We start from the raw sequence: 18,441 nt of genomic DNA on the forward strand, positions 1-18,441 counted from the left end.
GGAAACATCTGGCTGATGCTCCAGTTCTTAAACAGGTCAGTGGTTATTTTATAAGTCAGCGAAACAAGAAAAAGTGTGGGAAGAGTTAGAGGAGCGAACCTGATTTCACTGTGAGCAAGCAGACGGCTATAAAATACACAGGGCTGTGAGGAAATGTCATCCAGTTCACTGTTTCCCCCCAGGCTCTCCGGAGTGCTTCAGCGCACTACCTCATTTCCTGGCCTGTGAATGTAAATATCATGCTTGATGTAGATGAAGCACGAAAAGTGAACCTGTTCCATGTGGAGAGTATCCACTCCTGGAACATACAGAGTCATCTCAGAGGTTTGGCAGGCAGGCTGCGAAAGATAATGTCCTCCTGAAAATAAAGCATGGAAAGTTGTCTTCAGTTCTATGATATACCTAATAATCTCCATGAGGTTCAGGGGGGGGAAATAAAAATCTGATTTGCCATCCAGTCATTCTTAATGCTAGCAGTATTATAATATTAATGTTGCCACTGCACTTGTGGGACAGACTGTGCCATTCTTCAAAACTGTATGTAAAGACGGGCCGATTACCTGTTTTAATACTAAGAGGTTTAGCGAACAAGGGTCAGAAGTGGTTACAATCAGGAAACCCCGCCTCCTGCCCCTGCACGCTAGGAGAGCGCAGCTATATATCTGTGTTAGTGTCAATTAAAAAGGGCAGGGAAACACAATATTGATATTATTATTAGATGGCATTTCCCTATTGAATCATATCAGTAGCAACTGCATGAATCTGTTATGAGTGTTGCCTTATCTTAAAAAGAATGCACTCTTCAAACAACCAGAGGTTACCCTGCGACACACACAAGTGAGAAAGAAAAAAAATCTATACTGTACCTAGCTGCTGTATTACTTTCAGCGTGTCACACCAGGGCTACATCTTTAATAGATTACACCGAAGCGACATGAAAAATAACCTGGCAAACGCTGGGGCTCGGCATAGTGACTGGATACAGCTATTCTCTGCAAAAGAACATCTAGTGACCGGCGATCGTTCTCAGTGCAGTCAAGGGCCGTCCGCGACAATGACCTGTGCAATAATTCCACACTGGGCTGAGAGCTCCCACAGTCTCCATTCAGCTTTTCTAAAAGGCGCTTCTGTGAAAGAAGACATCCTACGCAGCATCCAGAGAAACGCCTGCTGACTTAAAAGAGGCTTTCTGGCAAACTGAAGCAACTGTGTTCTTCCCTATTCATATGCCTTTGACTAGACACAAAGATGCAGAAAGAGCTTGTCTAATAAAAACAAAATAAAAAAAAAACAAACGAATGATACATTATTGATCGATACCCATTGTTGCAAACTTATTTGACTTGAATATCAATTAAAAATAAGCACTGGAATCTTCTAACCCATACTAATTATCAGCTATATGGATTAATGCATTACCCATGTGTTTTTCAGTTTGAATTATCTTCAAGTTATTGCTGTGTTATCTTCAATGTAATAAGTAAAAACTGAAAGCTTCCCTTCTTTTCCTTGTATAATAGAATGCCACAGAGACTGAACTGGCCAGTTTTCAGGAAAATGTCTTCTGTTGTAACAACAGAATAATAGGCTTCTTTCCATACAGCCCAGGAACTGATCTGTCAGTACACTGTAAGATCACTCCATGCATACGTCTACAGCACTGACAGTGTGCTGTGCACTGCAGCCTGGATTCTGGAACAGGTGTCTCTGCTGAAGGGACTTGTGGAAACCAGTGACATAGAACTCCTAGAGTGGAAAGTGTTATTTGAACTGGGGGGGAGCACATTCACAAACACAGCAGGGCAATGCTGAAACCTCACAGTGAATTACGTCAAATGTGACTCTGCGAAAAAATCATTTATAAAGGTAGTTTCTCTAGTATTTTTTTTTTTTTTTTTAATATTTGGTGATACAAATTACATAATTACGTCATGTAATAAACACATGGAAAGTGTAAAATAATCCCAGAAATCTTTCAGTTTGGATGAAGTACTTTACCGGACACCAGGGCAGTGCTATCTTTTATAAAACTGTATCATTTTCCAAAAACTTCACTGATATGTTTATGATGAAGATTTTTCCAGACAGGCTTGTCCTACAGAGTCTCGACATACAGATGAGTTCAACTGAGCGTGCAAGGGATTGACAGCAAGCCTACCATCAGAAACAATGTCCTTAAACCGCGGTTCACACAAACAGATTCTTACTTCTGAGACCCCTGGAGATGCACAGCCCACGAGCCGACGACACCAGCTCTGACATTTCATTATTTTTCTCGTTATCCTTTAACAACTTGAGCAATGTTTTTCATTAAGGCAGCGTGAGTCACTCTGCCAGGATCGCTCTCCTAATCCCTCTGCTTTTAAGAAAGGCTTAATGTCAGCTGCTGATATGGTTATTATTATTATTATTATTATTATTATTATTATTATCAAAGTCTTTCATATTCCCCCGATCCCAGCCAGGCTCTGTTGGGGGGGGGGATCACAATAACAAATACATGCAGACCTTTCTGACGTGGAAAAGTTTAATGAGAAACAGCAGATTTAATAAGGGTGCAAGCACCAGCTGGCTCTCAGCTTCAATACAACTCATTTTCATTGTTGTCCTGTTTTCAAGCAAATGGAAAGTTTGCCCCAATTTATTTTTTTTAAAAATAGGAGTAAAACTAATTTACTGTTGCATAACTAGCGAGAAACAAAATCACAGCAACTTGAACTCACCCGACCCCCCAATAAGCTGTTTCCTGTTAGCTTTGTAACATCAAGGCAAAATTACACTGGCTGGTCAAAGATATTTGCAATGCATGCAAATATATGTGGTCACATGATGTATCATGTGATCCACTATACAATAAAAGCTCTTGTGTGTGCAACTATTCAGAAATATCAGAAAAAGCAAGCGGGCCATGACGGACTGAGCCCCCTGACACGTGCAACATATTGTGACAAGCAACAAACAGTCTGAATGCATGAGTGACTTAACTCATTTGTAAAAAATCAGAATGCCTTTGGAACGTTTCCTCGTCGTCCCTGAAGAGCTGCTCTGTGCTGCTGTCACTTTCAAGGTGATTCTACATGGAATTCTGAACCCCAGAAGACAATACCGAGTGAGCCTGGGGAAAGAACTAAAGGATCTTCAGCACCAAGTGGACAATGATGACGTCAAAAAAGAAATAAAAGCAATGAACAGCACTCATTTAACTGAAGTAACTCAAGTGTCCTTAATTAAATGAGAAGCACAGCCGCGCCAGTGTGACGTCAAGGAGAAACGTGGTAAAGGTAGAGAATACCTCAGTTATCTTAATGACTGTATGCTTCACCAGGATGTGAAGACTAAAAATCGTACGCAAAGTGAATCGAATCAAGAGGAATGCTGTATTTTATTCGGACGATAAATCTGCACTATTCTTTCAGATATGGTAATTGTCACAGGGACCTACATATTACACAGCGATGGGTACATTTCCCGGAAGTCGTGAAATCTGTAATAACTGTGAAAAAGAAACAGCCTTAATTATTAGTTAAGATAACTGATCTTTCATACCAATACCAAACTGCTCAGAGTTTATAGTAATCCATACAGCATCCGTGGTAGATCTCTGCGTTAACCCTTTCAGTCGGTATGTTAACATATGCTATCGGAAATCACGTTGGAACCTCAAGGCATTCCTAGGTAAGTCAAGAGCCCACTCAAAGTTCCCATTCTTCAATTCAACAAAAATAATTCAGGACTGAAAGGGTTAATCTAGGTCTCGCATTACAAAAGATGCCACTGAAAGATAAGGAATGGAAAAAACGGGCAGAGTAATCTATTTTTCAAAGCAAGCACAAGTTATTTTCGTAGAAGAATAAATAAATTGCAGGGATACAAAAGGCAAGTTGTTTGTTGCTGGTTTTATAGTGTTAATTATTTCCATCCCTCTCTGGGCTATAAAGCAATGAAATGATTTTCACACAAGTTGTTTGTCCAAAGAAAAAGAAAAACTTTCCCAGCCCCTGCTGCCACTTTGAAGTCATGTCTTCACTTGTTTGCAGTTGCTTGGGTAGTTGTTGCAGGCTTTCTGTAGGTCTGTGATGAACGAAGGCACTCCGCTCTGAGGAAGAAACAGAGAGCCGAGTCACTGAAGGAAGCTTCCGTGGGACTCGATAAAATATCCATCTGGGTGGACTGGAGATCACAAAGACACAATGTGAGAAACATCTGGACTCCAAGCAGCCTCTGCCACAGAAAGACAGGCTACAGCTGGGATGCACAGGAGTTATGTTTGAATTGTTTAAAAAGACTGCAGAATATTGTGGCAAAGCAATTGAAAAAGAATAGTTCCCTTGTGAAACTGTACTGTGTTAGCATGTTTAAATGCAAACAACAATATGGTACAGAAGCATGGCAAAGCATGAAAAAAAACATGGAACAGTACATGCAGTGTAATAAAGGGAAAATTCACCACAGTACATTTGTATAAGGGTACACACTGCTCCCAGATTCCCATTATCCCTGAGAATATTGCACATTAAGCCACAGATGTTTGGGAGATGCTTAGTCAAACTCAACAGCAAAGTAAAAAATAATAAATAAGTGAAGAGCTAAGCTGTGCTGAAATTTCACAGATGTCAAAATGCATTCTGCTGAGCAGATCTCCATACTTTTTGAATTTGAATTAAATTAGGACATTGCTTAACCTTGCTAAAGATACACAATGACCCTCAAGGGTTGCTACCAAAATCTGGCACGGCTCTGGCTAGATAAACGCATGCGTGGATATACACCGAGCTGAGCGACGTTATGCCAGCCCTGTATATCTCTCTGATGTTTCCCTGTATGCAGCATGCTTGCTCTGAAAATACAACAGAGAGTAAAAACTCCATTACAATTCTGAAACGGATACCTTAACTCTAACCCTAACTTAAGACTACTTGCAAGTTCCTAAATTAAAAGCCTTAGTGGTTTATATGTGGTTTGGTAACTTTAATGTTACCAAAACAGATATGAGTGTTCCTCCTTTCTGAAAAAATCAAATATGTGCGAATGAAGATTTGCAGTAAAACAGCTTTGAGAATTGAGAACCCACTGACTCACCTTGGCAGCCCAGTTTATAAGCCAGGAGGGAATCGATCCACCCGGATTATCAAAGTAGTTCATGAAAACTAGAAGAGAAGCCAGGAAACAAGCGTTAAAACCGACATGAAAGACGAAAAGACGTTACAGAACGGTGATGCTATTAGAAACTGCAGCTTGTTTTGGAAGCAGCAGTGGTTTCACTTGAGGCTCTCCACACTCTAGCAATCTCAGTTGTCTTCCATTGTTTCAATTAATATTATTGCTTAAAAACGGTACTCAAACAAGGACTGACAGAGACAGACGATCAGATTAAAATAGCAAACACAGCTGTGACTGATGGGCAATATAAAATAACCGGAAGATGGATAACTGTGGGTTAATGATAACAACACTGCATAAAAATGCTTTACCCCCCCCGCCCCAGTTTAGCGCTGTAAATTAAATGTAATCCCGGACTGAGAATGCTGTATACCTTACCTTTAATTCCAGATCCGCCATCGCTCTCAATGGCCAGGCTCTGCTTGTAGTCACACACCCGAATGACTCCGGACTTCTCAGGACACTGGGCGACAGAAGCGCTCTTGGCCAGAATAACCCAGATTTTCCTCCCATCCACATCCAGATCCCGGCGTTCACGCACGTACACGTACTTGTTCCGCACGTTAAAGAAGAAGCAAGGCATTTCTCACTGTCTTTGGTTACCGGCAGGGTCAGGGTCAATTCCTGTTTTTCAATTCCAATTCCAATTCCCTTTGAATCAATTCCAACACAGCATTGATCAAAATTGCAATTTGCAGTACTCTGTTAAAAACGAGCTTCTCACTGTGGCAACAAATTATTTCAATGGAAGTCGCTGTCAATTCAATTTAATTGGCTAGAACAATCCCAACAATGACTGTGTCTCTGAAATCCCAAAGAAATTGCTTTTGTAAAGGAGCTGAAGAACAGGAATCCTGGTTACCGGTACGATCAGAATTACACACACTGTCCAATGGTCTGGTAATGCTGTTCTCATGCTTTGTACAATGCATTAAAAAAGCATGTCAACACAATGCATACCTTTTCCTCTGGGGGAGCAGAGTTGATGCACAGAGCTTTTCACCTGCTCACTATTCACATCAGGGTTTGTGCAATGCATTTACAATCTACTTGATTATACTTCTCTCACTGTGCTTCAACACACTTTCTTATTGGTAGACATTTATAGCAGGGGTTCAGTGCTATGAATTGAAGAAATGCCCAATGTATATTTAACAGGGAGGAGGCTGGGCGTGATCCTGCGACCACGCACATCACAAGCAAGCATCCTAACCACTATGCAAACGAGCCAGTCTTATCTGTATTCATGGTTTCCAAGCTCCTGACCTCATGTGATCGACGGGACAGAATCTGTAATGGCAGGGTACCACACAGCACTGCTTGTTACATTTACAAGGATACATCTCTGTTTGACATGGGAAAGGGGTACTTCACCTCCCAGTAAATCACTGGCTTCCCATCATAAACCTTTTCAGACAGCTCTAGAAAAGAAAAGAATATAAGAAAAAAAAACTAAAATCAAAGTGTTTTTCAAATGAAGAATGGTGTGCCATTCTTTTTAGGAAATGAAACTTCATATGCTATAAAGATGAACAACAGTAAGATGTTTTTTAGATGATTTAACTTCTGACTTCATTCATTATTCGTGCCAAAGGATGAGCTCTGATTAATAAAATGTTACATCGTACAGTGAATGTATTACCCAGATGATTTGGTTTTTGACATATAAAAAGACAAATGTTCAAGCAATGTTCCAACACATTTCTCCCACAAATCTAGTCCAAAACGGGAGGGGAATGGGTAATGAATGGGAGAGGTTAGAGAGGGAGAGACTACAAGCTTATGCGTTCAGTGTGGTTTATTGCACATTGCTATGCTTTTACTATGGTACACTTTTATAAGGGTAACAAGACTACGAAACAGTAAGGATGCTATATAAGGGAACACAAACAGGTAGTTCAGATTTTATTGGAGCTCTGCAGTGGACATTTAACCTTTAACCCCAGGTACACCTGCACGTCAGAGTTCTTCTGTAGAAAACAGGATTTTGTTTTAAAAAAATCCTCGTATGACTGATACACACAGAAGATGCTTCCACATAACACAACACAGATAGTTTGTGTTACCTGTGTGACGCTTTGAAGCCTGCCAGCGATGACATGCACATCAAGGAGAGGTAAGAGAAACATTAAGACAATGAGATGTGAACATGTGACACAGTCACAGACATAATGCACAGAACAGACACATGCTGAAACGAGGAGTGTAAAATCCAAGGCTATGTTGAACCCAAGGTATCAGATGAATTGAGTTCCCTGTGATTACTGCAGATAAGACCACATGAAAAGAGACCTGCTATTTATTTTTCTAAGACACACTGAGCCACATGTATTATACAATTTGAGAAAGATAAATAAAACTGAAATGTTACTGAACACAAGCAAAAAATACTGCAGACTGCAAAGAATGAACTTGCCAAAGGGCTTCTTGTTATTTAATGACATACACTCAATTTATATTATCCCACCAAAAAAAATCTGAGTTAAAAACTTAATTCACGGGGGAGGTGGAGGGGGTGGATGCAGTGAGCCGGGTTGAAAAAAATAATTAGACATTTCAAATTGGGAAGAAAATAAGAAAAATAATTGGCGATTCCAGACACTTCCAAAAATATGAACAGCTGACTGATGGGTAAAAACAATGGGCGGTAAAATACCAACCTTTGACATATTCATCCCATGATTTGCGATACTTTAAATCCATATACACATCTGCACATAGCTCTGGAGTACAGTTGGAAAGACCACCAAAGATTTTGTATTTGTAGAGTCCTGTTCTCTGTGAAAACAAACGCAGGATGTTTAGCGAGAGGTTATGAAAGCACAACATGCACAAAGCTGACACTTAGTCCCGTATGTTTACAGTACAGAGAAGTGCAGAATCACTGGGATAAGAAATAATCCTGCTGAGTCGCTGGGCTGCAGGACCATTTTTTATTTTTCTAAGACACACTGAGCCACATGTATTACAGTCTTTAGATAAAACTGAAATGTTACTGAACTAACAGCAAACAGGCAGACTATTGAGAAATCTTGTAACATAAAACCTTCTGTTCTTTTCTTTTTGTCCATCGTGACCGAAACGGACTAGCAACAGGGAGATGCATCTTTAATACAGAATACACACGTTTTTTCACATGCGGTTGCTTCTTTTGAACCGAGCAGCGATGTTGAAAGCAACAATAAAAGCATGCATTTTCTTACTGGCTAGCTGTGTCTGTCTTTAAACAAAAACCTGGTACGGTTAACGTCAGCGTTATCTTAACTAAAGTATCCTTCTTGTTTACATTCACTTTGTATACGAACAAGCTTCCTCATAAACAAGACGCAGACAGGAAACAAAAATCCTTATACGTCAAACCCGATACGCACTGACGTCACTATGTGCAAACAGCGCATATTATCAAGATCTGACAGACTCAGCTGCTGCAGGCCGTGCAACCTGGACAGCGTTTGTATTTTGCTATTGAAAACATTTGTAACGACACTGATTGAAATTGTAAGCTTCTATGGGATTTCTATGAAACCCATTGCCATTTTCTGCATTATTACAACGGCACCACAGACATTGAATCCAGCGTATACGGTGTATATCAGCTGCTGTTTGATCATATAATGACCGCGCTTGCATGCACACGCACTGTGTGTTATTTTACCTTGTCGTACAGCCGGTAGATTTGAATGCCCGAGATGTCAGTGAAAAGCTCCCATCCTCCCTCCAGTTGAGGTTCATCGATCTCTTTGTAGGCTTCCTGAAACTCTGCCTCTTCAAACTGCAGCGCCATGTTTTAAAATGAGTGGAACGGTATCACGTGGTGTCGTGGAATTTTCTGCATACAATACTGTAGCACCTGTCCTGTACTGAAACAATGGAGCAGAGATAAGTTGGAGCAAGACACACTTTTTTTTATTAGTTTGCAAACTGGAGCATTCAACTGAGTGTCACAGACTCAGCAAGCACCCGCAAAGAAGCTCAATAAACATTAAGTGAGACAGTTCCTTATATAATCAGTTTTGGCACAGTGTTCATGACTTGTGTTAATTCTTATCTTCTTAAGTCAGCTGGAATCAACCTTGTGGTATCTTTGATACTGTTGTTTACCAATTTCTCTGATTGGTTGAGTTTTAGTTGCTATGGGGTGTCTATCAGGTCCCACAAAGTTGATTCCCCTAATACAAGAATAACAATACATATATGGTAATATTAGCTGAGTAACTGGGGGGAAAAGAGGAATTATCACTGTCTCACAGTGTTCTTTGTATATCTGTCATCTGAGACAGTGTCCTATTCTCATGTCGCTGACTCATGCACTCTTCTTTAGACAGGGCTACTGTCCCTTGGCCACATTCCAGTGTGTTAGTTCAACATTGTAAATTTAATACTATGTTAACATCAAACATCATATAATATCATAATTCAGGTTATACAAGTCACAGAAATCACCCAAACACATTAGATTAAAACTCTTCGTGCGATTATTCTATTACAGTGGCCGCTGCGTACAGTATGTGAGGCAGGCTTAGAGACACCTGCTCGGAGACACTGCCGGTCAGCTGACTGCTGCTGTATATATCCGAGGGATGAGACTGAAGAGCTCAGCGATTTTTCTTTTGCACATTGAGTGCCTGGTTACATAACAATAATAACACTAATAATAATAATAATAATAATAATAATAATAATAATAATAAAATAACACCCACAATGATATTATTATTATTATTATTATTATTATTATTATTATTATTATTATTATTATTATTATTATTATTATTAGGTGAAGAAAAAGCAGCATTATTATTAAGAAAAACATCTACAATAATAATAACTGGGTGCCTATTCACACTCAAGAGTTCCAGGGACTCCCTTAAATAACCTTTCTTTCGGTTCTGCATGGAACTAAAGGTGCCGCTTTGTTAGAGTGTAGGACAGGACGATTCAGAAGCCCTGACAGCCGCAGCCTGTTACACAGAATACAACCAGCGCACAGTTGGAGGATGTAAATGAGACAGGTTATGATCTTTACATATTAAAAACGAGAGAAGCAGGGAGTCTGAGTGGCCTGCGTGGTGGGGTGAACTTACTCCACAGGATAATACATAACATGCTCAATCAGGAAACGACACAGGAGGAAACAAAACTGGAAGTCTGCCCACCCAACGCAGAAGTATGGACATTTTAAATGAGAAAACCCAACTGTTATTGAATGTGTACTCCGAACCCAAACGCCTCCCCCCCCCCCCCCCCCCCCCGCCTCCCTCTTTCTTTTGGTCAAACCAGGGTCAGTAACACTAGTGAAATTAGTGCATTGTGGGGAATGGGGTGATGTAGCTTTTAAGCATGAAACAAAACAAATTAAAAAGTAATACGTGGGCCAGATCATTTTTTTCATAATGGGGCAGACGCATCAACTTTTTGTCCAGCGGTTATTGCATCAACTATAAGAAATACGAGTTGTATTCCTCATAAATAATAATAAATAATACTAATTATCACATGTGTATTTTTCCCCAACTACAAACTATTTGGGTTTGCATCATATTACAAAGTTTAAAAGTATTATAGACTAGGCAAAACAAAAATAAATAAATAAACCAGATATACAGTATATATATATATATATATATTATATATATATATATATATATACACACACAGACGTGCTCAAATTTGTACCCCTCCACAAAAAACGAATAATGCACAATTTTCTCTGAAATAACTTGAAACTGACAAAAGTAATTGGCATCCACCATTGTTTATTCCATATTTAATAGAAATCAGACTTTGCTTTTGATTTTTTATTCAACATAATATTGTAAATAAGAAAACAAATGAAAATGGCATGGACAAAAATGATGGGACCTCTAACCTAATATTTTGTTGCACAACCTTTAGAGGCAATCACTGCAATCAAACGTTTTCTGTAGCTCTCAATGAGACTTCTGCACCTGTTAACAGGTAGTTTGGTCCACTCTTCCTGAGCAAACTGCTCCAGCTGTCTCAGGTTTGATGGGTGCCTTCTCCAGACTGCAAGTTTCAGCTCTTTCCATAGATGTTTGATAGGATTCAGATCAGGACTCATAGAAGGCCACTTCAGAATAGTCCAATGTTTTGTTCTTATCCATTCTTGGGTGCTTTTAGCTGTGTGTTTTGGGTCATTATCGAGTTGGAGGACCCATGACCTGCGACTGAGACAGAGCTTTCTGACACTGGGCAGTACGTTTCGCTCCAGAATGCCTTGATAGTCTTGAGATTTCATTGTGCCCTGCACAGATTCAAGGCAACCTGTGCCAGGCGCAGCAAAGCAGCCCCAAAACATAACCGAGCCTCCTCCATGTTTCACTGTAGGTATGGTGTTCTTTTCTTTGAAAGCTTCATTTTTTCGTCTGTGAACATAGAGCTGATGTGACTTGCCAAAAAGCTCCAGTTTTGACTCATCTGTCCAAAGGACATTCTCCCAGAAGGATTGTGGCTTGTCAATATGCATTTTAGCAAATTCCAGTCTGGCTTTTTTATGTTTTTCTTTCAAAAGTGGAGTCCTCCTGGGTCTTCTTCCATGGAGCCCACTTTTGCTCAAAAAGCGACGAATGGTGCGATCAGAAACTGACGTACCTTCACCTTGGAGTTCAGCTTGTATCTCTTTGGCAGTTATCCTTGGTTCTTTTTCTACCATTCGCACTATCCTTCTGTTCACTCTGGGGTCGATTTTCCTCTTGCGGCCGCGCCCAGGGAGGTTGGCTACAGTTCCATGGACCTTAAACGTCTTAATAATATTTGCAACTGTTGTCACAGGAACATCAAGCTGCTTGGAGATGGTCTTGTAGCCTTTACCTTTACCATGCTTGTCTATTATTTTCTTTCTGATCTCCTCAGACAACTCTCTCCTTTGCTTTCTCTGGTCCATGTTCAGTGTGGTGCGCACAATGATACCAAACAGCACAGTGACTACTTTTCTCCATTTAAATAGGCTGAATGACTGATTACAAGATTGGAGACATGTGTGATACTAATTAAAGAAACTAATTAGTTTGAAATATCACTATAATCCAATTATTTATTACCTTTTCTAAGGGGTACCAACAAATGTGTGCAGGCCATTTTAGAATATCTTTGTAGAATAAGCAATAATTTATCTCTTTTCACAGCTTCTTTGCTTTATTCTATGACATACCAAAGGCATGCAAGTATACATGATAAAATAGCTTTTAATTTCATCACTTTTCAGGAGGAATGAAGCATTATTTCAATGAGCTGTAAGGGTACAGATTTGAGCACGTCTGTATATATATATATATATATATATATATATATATATATATATATATATATATATATATATATATATAGTTTTTATTATATGTAGTGTTTTTTTAACATGCACTTTGACATAGGCAGACATACTCTGAAGTGGTTTTCATTTAGGCATTCGAAGGGTTAAATTGAAGGCTTTTGTTTCAGTCGTTATTTAAATAAATAAATAAATAAAAAGAGGTGTTTGCGACTTTGAAACTCCCCTCTTAAGCAGTGGCACATTTCAGACGTCCCTTCTTTCCTTAGCTGTGCTCGCATTCAAGCGGACTCTACACACATGAGGGAGTCCTCAAGGAGACCTCGATGAATGGGAGTCAAATTCCCATACCGGTTCCCAGCAGACACACATTTTAGAAGGGGGCAGTACAGACGGGCAGGCACAGAGCAGTGAGACCCTTTTCACGCTCCTTCTGCTCGCGTTGGTTATTGTGCTTCAATTCTAAATTAATGATTTTTTTTTTTCAGCTAGCTTGTTTTCTTTGGCAGAAGACGGAAGGCTTTTTTTTTTTTCGTTGATATGAAATGTATTATGTTGGTACTTGAGTAACCTCAGATCATACAATGTATATATATATATGTATATATATATATTCTTCGGAGGACAGTAAGGGGAAGATGCATTAGGGATTCCTTCTACATCTTTTCAACTTCAAGTTAATGCAGAAATGGAGAGTGAATGTGAAAGGTACGTTACTTTCGATTTATTGGTATGAAGTAAAAGCTGCCGCACAGCATACAGAATATACAGCCAGGACACGGCTTAGAGAGGAGAGGATTTGAGGGCTGTATGTAAAAACATTTGTTTATGTCAAGTACATACATACCGTATAACCACTGGCTACTATAAGTGGTCTATATATATTTTATAATAACACTGTGTAAAAACAAACAAGGAAAAGCTGTATGTTACAATGCTGTGAAGGAATTCGCTATGTTAAACTTACACACCTTTTTTTCCACAACTCGACTAAAATGTCGTTACACGGGTTTGTACTATTAAACGCTGAATTGTGGTTGGAATTAATTATAGGGCGTCCTATTTTTCACATAATCGATTACTTTAAATGATTGATACTAAAAGACACCGTTTGATGCTATTAACCATGTTATGAATTAAATGAAATTAGCGTCGTTTCTTTGTTCAGATTGCCAAAACATACATACATACATACATACATATATATATATATATATATATATATATATATATATATATATATATATATATATATATATAACATTTTTAATGGTTACCTATCAACAACTCCTATTTATTATAACATTCTAATGATTTTTTAATAATATAAATAAATACATACATATGACAGTGAAAGGCAAAGCCGTGTATCCACGTAAATTATGTAAAGTCGATAACGGTTAACTAAATGACAGCCCTGCAGAATGCATTTATTCAATGCACACACACACACACAGTAACATTGTCCACTTTCAAGATTCCTCAAGTCCTGTTCAATCCTTATCTATCAGTTTATTGATGTCTTCTGCAGCATGTTTCTAATTCATATTTCATTCTTACACTGAATTATTAAAACTGACTGTCAGTTGGACTAGGCTTGCTTACATATATATATATATATATATATATATATATATATATATATATATATATATATATATATATATATATATATATATATATATATATATGGAGGCTGTGTGGTCCAGTGGTTAAAGAAAAGGGCTTGTAACCAGGAGGTCCCCAGTGATATATATATATAATGAAAGCATAATACTACATCATTAAAAATCTTTCAGGGAGTGTATTATCCCCAGATAGTTTAGCACACTGAGATATTTGCAGACAGCTAATCAATTGGCAATGTGTTAATAACACCCCTGGCTGCAAAGCTGGCCAGCTGAGAATAATGAGTTTTGTTTTGCACAGCTCTGAACACGCTCAGAAGAGAGATCTGGACCATCCCATTTAGAGACCCGCCCCTCGGATCTACAGTCAAAGCACAGAGCTCTGAGCATAGCCATGCCAGAAGAATCTAATAAAGACATAATGAGAATTCAAAAGGGTCCAGAAAGACTAGGAATGGAAAAGACTAATAACGACTGCGTGGTCACCAACGTCCCCCTGGTCAACGAAGTCCAGCTGACCGCTGCCACTGGTGGCGCCGAGCTCTCCTGCTATCGGTGCACTGTACCGTTCGGGGTGGTCATCCTCATAGCCGGGATCGTCGTCACTGCCGTGGCCTACAGCTTCAATTCGCATGGATCTATCATCTCGGTCATCGGGCTTGTCCTCCTGTCCACCGGACTCCTCCTGCTGGCCTCCAGCGCTTTGTGCTGGAAGATCAGGCAGGCGAGAAAGAGCGACCAGAGGCGACAGAGCCAGACAGCTTTAATGGCAAGCCAGAGAAGCAGCTTTGCTTAAAATCAGTGGTGTGTAGCAGGAAACGGATAAATCGATTGAGGGGGGGAGGGAGTGGGGAGGACTGAAGACCACTCTTGAGTTTGTGAGGTCAGCCAGGAGATGCACAGCATGGTTCCAGCTGCCCTGCTGTTAAGGCACTTCCTTACAGCTTCCAGGATGCTTGGAAGTACAGTTGGCTTGTTCATCCAATTCCATGAAAGCCGATATGGGGTTTGCAGAAATATCTTCTGCTCCTCCAGATTGTATCTAAAAGCATTCAGCCCCACAGAGGACCTCCTTTTGAGTTTTTTTTTGTTTTTTATTCTGAAATAAATTGCCAACATCTGGATGGCTTGGAAAGAGGCCAACGTAAATGTTTGAGAATGGATCAGAACGATGACGAGTGGACGTGGACTCCAGTGTAGGACATTGTTTTCCATTCATTTATTGGTGCACCTGCTGGGAAGTGCCGGACTGGAATGATGATTGCAGACTCTGAATCGCTGGAACGCTGGGCTCACTGGACCTGTGGGGACGTGGTTCTTTACAGCATGTCTCCTCGAAATTGCGACTGCTCAATTTTACTCACTTGTGGCATTGTATGCATATTCTCATGAATAACTGAAATGTGGTACTGAAAAATATTTTACTTTGATAGAGTGTAGGGAGCAAACTATCGTGCATGTATTATAAATTACTTCAGTCAAGATCAGAGAATGTAGATCAGATTATGGATAACTTTAAAAGGATTCCCACTGAGCACTTTTGATGTCTTTGTATTTAACTTTTGAGTGTTTAATTTCCTCTGAAATAATCTGAATAATTAAAGTGCTGCTAGAGCTTTAGAGAAGGGGTGCACCTTTCCCACCGGACAGCCAGTCACTGCCTGCACCCCTCTGTCATCACCAAGCTGTTCCCTAACGTCACTCTTCAACTCTGACAGCTCAATTAACTAACTAACTAAATAAATACATACATAAATAAATAAATAAATAAAGCATCCTAAGCATATGTCTGAATTCGTGTCCGTACCTGGGTTATACTGCATTAGAAATTATTTTAGTTCCCCTCCAAACCTCTTCTATTAGGTAGGTTCAAAATGTATTGCTGATGCCTCAGAAATACAATGAATAGTAGTCGTAGTAATAATAATCATTGGGTTTATTCACTTTGTGCCCAAAGGACCAGCACAGGTACATCTTAATAGTGCAGCACTAACACAAAAGAGAGACCGAGGCAGACCAGAATTACAAACAATTTAATACTTCTTTGCTGATTAAACAATTAAGTAAACATCTGAATAATTACAATAATACAAAAAAAAAATAGCTAGCGGTATTCTGAGAAAGCAAAAGTAGAGGAAACTGATAGAAGGCCAATCATTAGCGTTCACTTGAATTAAATGTCTTATTTTGATCGGAGGTCTTTTTAAATTTCCTGTAGAAATCTTAAACGTCACACATCCCTGCTAATTACTGTGCATCCACCGAATTGTATACTAATTCTAAAGTTATGTTGAGTCCGAATCATATTGCATAAATTAAAGTATAAATAAATGGTTACATATATATCTTTTCTATTGTACTTGGTCATCCCGCACTGGGGTCATGAAAACAGTCTAAATTTCACCACCCTTTAATCAGTGGAGCTGCTCCAGACAGACCTCTTTCCTCATTTGTTTTTTATTGCATTGTGATGCAAGAGGGGCAATAAATCAACAGCAGGATTAATATTTTGTAGTTAAAGGTCAGCAGTATCAAGATCCGCTACTGTTTAGATCATTCAAATAGACACCATTAGATACAAAATATAACCGGGTGTTCCACTATTATGAAATCTTGTTTGATTCCCCAAAGACAAACAATGGGGAAATCTGTCAGTTAGCACGGTTTGCAAACTGAGATTTTACTGAGCGCTGTTTTGCAAGGTGTCCCGCTGAATTCAATAACACACTGAACATTAAACGTTACCGAGCACGGGCCATGCCTGTTGATTTCCACTTGCAAAGCAAGTTTTGCAAATCGTAAGAAAAGAGAGGAGAGAATAAGAGACGCTTAACGGACCAGTTTGGTTTTAAATAGCAAGCCCGGTCTGTGCAAGTGCAACTAGCAGTTATATTTATAGGCAGCATTTGCGCTGCTATGCCTCCCTGTGACACCAGACACGATAATAAAATGATTTGCTTGCGTCAGAGTGACACCGACTACACACTTTGTCGCTTTTCGAGGGCTCACTTTATTGCTGGCCGTGGCGAGCCTGCTACAGGGAGAAAGCATCGCCTCACTCGGACACCCGACTCCGATGTCAATCACTTCACAAGGAGCTGTAAAAACACAAGGGTATCCCCTTTCCAAAGAATGCGTCGCCAGGGGCCACAATTAAGAAATGAAAACAGTGGCATGATAAATAATGAAACAGGTGGTATCTCAGTCCTGAACTAAAGCAGGACTGACCTGTAGTATGTACAGGGGTGTAAGCACACATATTAACGGGTAAAGAGCCAACAGCAGACTCCCTCTGAACCTTCAAGAAAAACAAACTGCTGTAAAGCACACTGAATGCATGTACACCCTCTAACTTTAAACACTAAGTCGTGCGAATCTTCAGAAATAAACTGTGCTTAGGTAAACATAATAAATGCAATTTAATGTGAAGTACGTAGCCAAGCTTGCCTTGTAAAGCACAATAAAAAGTATAAAAAGGAGTTTAAAAAAACACAGAAAACGAAAGCTTACGGGGCTGTTTTTAGGAATGTTTTTTTTTTAAGGGTTGTTTCTAAAGCACATTTTGATTTCTGAACTAAATCAAGTTTGTGGTTTATGAAACCCTTTTCCCAGGTTTTTGAGTGGGTTTATTAGTTTGTTATCATTTTTCAAAGCTCTGTTTAACCCAAGAGAATAAATAAAAATAAAAAAACACCCTTAAAGCTCTGTCAATAGCATGCAGAAACATGGTGGAGCAGTTTATAAGTACAAACATCTGTATAAAATACAGGAAAGCAAAATTGCTACATTAGTAAATCTAAATGTACCAAAACAACCCCCTGAAGGAAATAAGATAGACAGGTAATATGTGAAGCCAGCCTAATGTACATTGATGAGATACGGGTGCAGTGTGCATCTGTCATTCATAGGCAGGCATGAGATCCCCTGCTGTTTTTAATAGGAGCTGCACAGGGTGTTTCTAGCAGCCCTCACTCCCCCTTAAATATTTTATAAAGCAAAGGTTAAGCAATACAAACCTGCACAGTGGATATTGTGATTGACCAGATTACATCAGTTCCATTTACTGTTTTAAAAACGTCACATTGTAGTATTGACAGAGCTGTGGAGCGGTCTCTCTAATGAATCAGCCTCCTTTGCTGTCCATTCAGTCAGCGGCTGGAGAGATGTGGGCTGCTACTCTGACGCACACACATGCACACACAAAGGAAGGGATAACCGTGCAGTGCAATATGTGTACAGAGCCACGATCACCCTTCTCATATTAAACAAATGTCAGTTAAACAAAGGTGATCCTCCAGAGGAGACCTTGACATGGTTGCATATAATTCCGTGAATTATTAATTTTTTTACTTTTCATTAAGATCT

At 39.4% G+C, this 18,441-nt stretch overlaps 2 protein-coding genes across 4 annotated transcripts; one reads left to right on the plus strand and one right to left on the minus strand.

The window, feature by feature from the left end:
- Nucleotides 1–3,877: 3,877 nt before the first annotated feature.
- On the minus strand, nucleotides 3,878–9,135 carry pctp (phosphatidylcholine transfer protein). Of its 3 annotated transcripts, none has more exons than XM_034038341.3 (6): nucleotides 8,816–9,135; nucleotides 7,821–7,938; nucleotides 6,502–6,581; nucleotides 5,539–5,710; nucleotides 5,080–5,147; nucleotides 3,878–4,096 (listed from the first exon to the last, which is right to left on the minus strand). In XM_034038341.3, the coding sequence occupies exons 1-6, from the start codon at nucleotides 8,942–8,944 to the stop codon at nucleotides 4,016–4,018; spliced, it is 648 nt and encodes a 215-aa protein (XP_033894232.2). In that variant the 5' UTR covers nucleotides 8,945–9,135; the 3' UTR covers nucleotides 3,878–4,015. The 3 variants fall into 3 exon arrangements, with proteins under 3 accessions (XP_033894232.2, XP_033894233.2, XP_058845744.1); XM_034038342.3 differs by lacking the exon at nucleotides 8,816–9,135 and adding an exon at nucleotides 8,364–8,519; XM_058989761.1 differs by lacking the exon at nucleotides 8,816–9,135 and adding an exon at nucleotides 8,287–8,310.
- Nucleotides 9,136–12,706: 3,571 nt separating this feature from the next.
- On the plus strand, nucleotides 12,707–15,858 carry LOC117423185 (transmembrane protein 100-like). Its single transcript, XM_034038677.3, has 2 exons — nucleotides 12,707–13,156; nucleotides 14,378–15,858. The coding sequence occupies exon 2, from the start codon at nucleotides 14,471–14,473 to the stop codon at nucleotides 14,870–14,872; it is 402 nt and encodes a 133-aa protein (XP_033894568.1). The 5' UTR covers nucleotides 12,707–13,156; nucleotides 14,378–14,470; the 3' UTR covers nucleotides 14,873–15,858.
- The last annotated feature ends 2,583 nt before the right edge of the window (nucleotides 15,859–18,441 follow it).

This window comes from Acipenser ruthenus, chromosome 17 (assembly GCF_902713425.1).
Source record: "Acipenser ruthenus chromosome 17, fAciRut3.2 maternal haplotype, whole genome shotgun sequence".
Lineage (NCBI taxonomy): Eukaryota > Metazoa > Chordata > Actinopteri > Acipenseriformes > Acipenseridae > Acipenser > Acipenser ruthenus.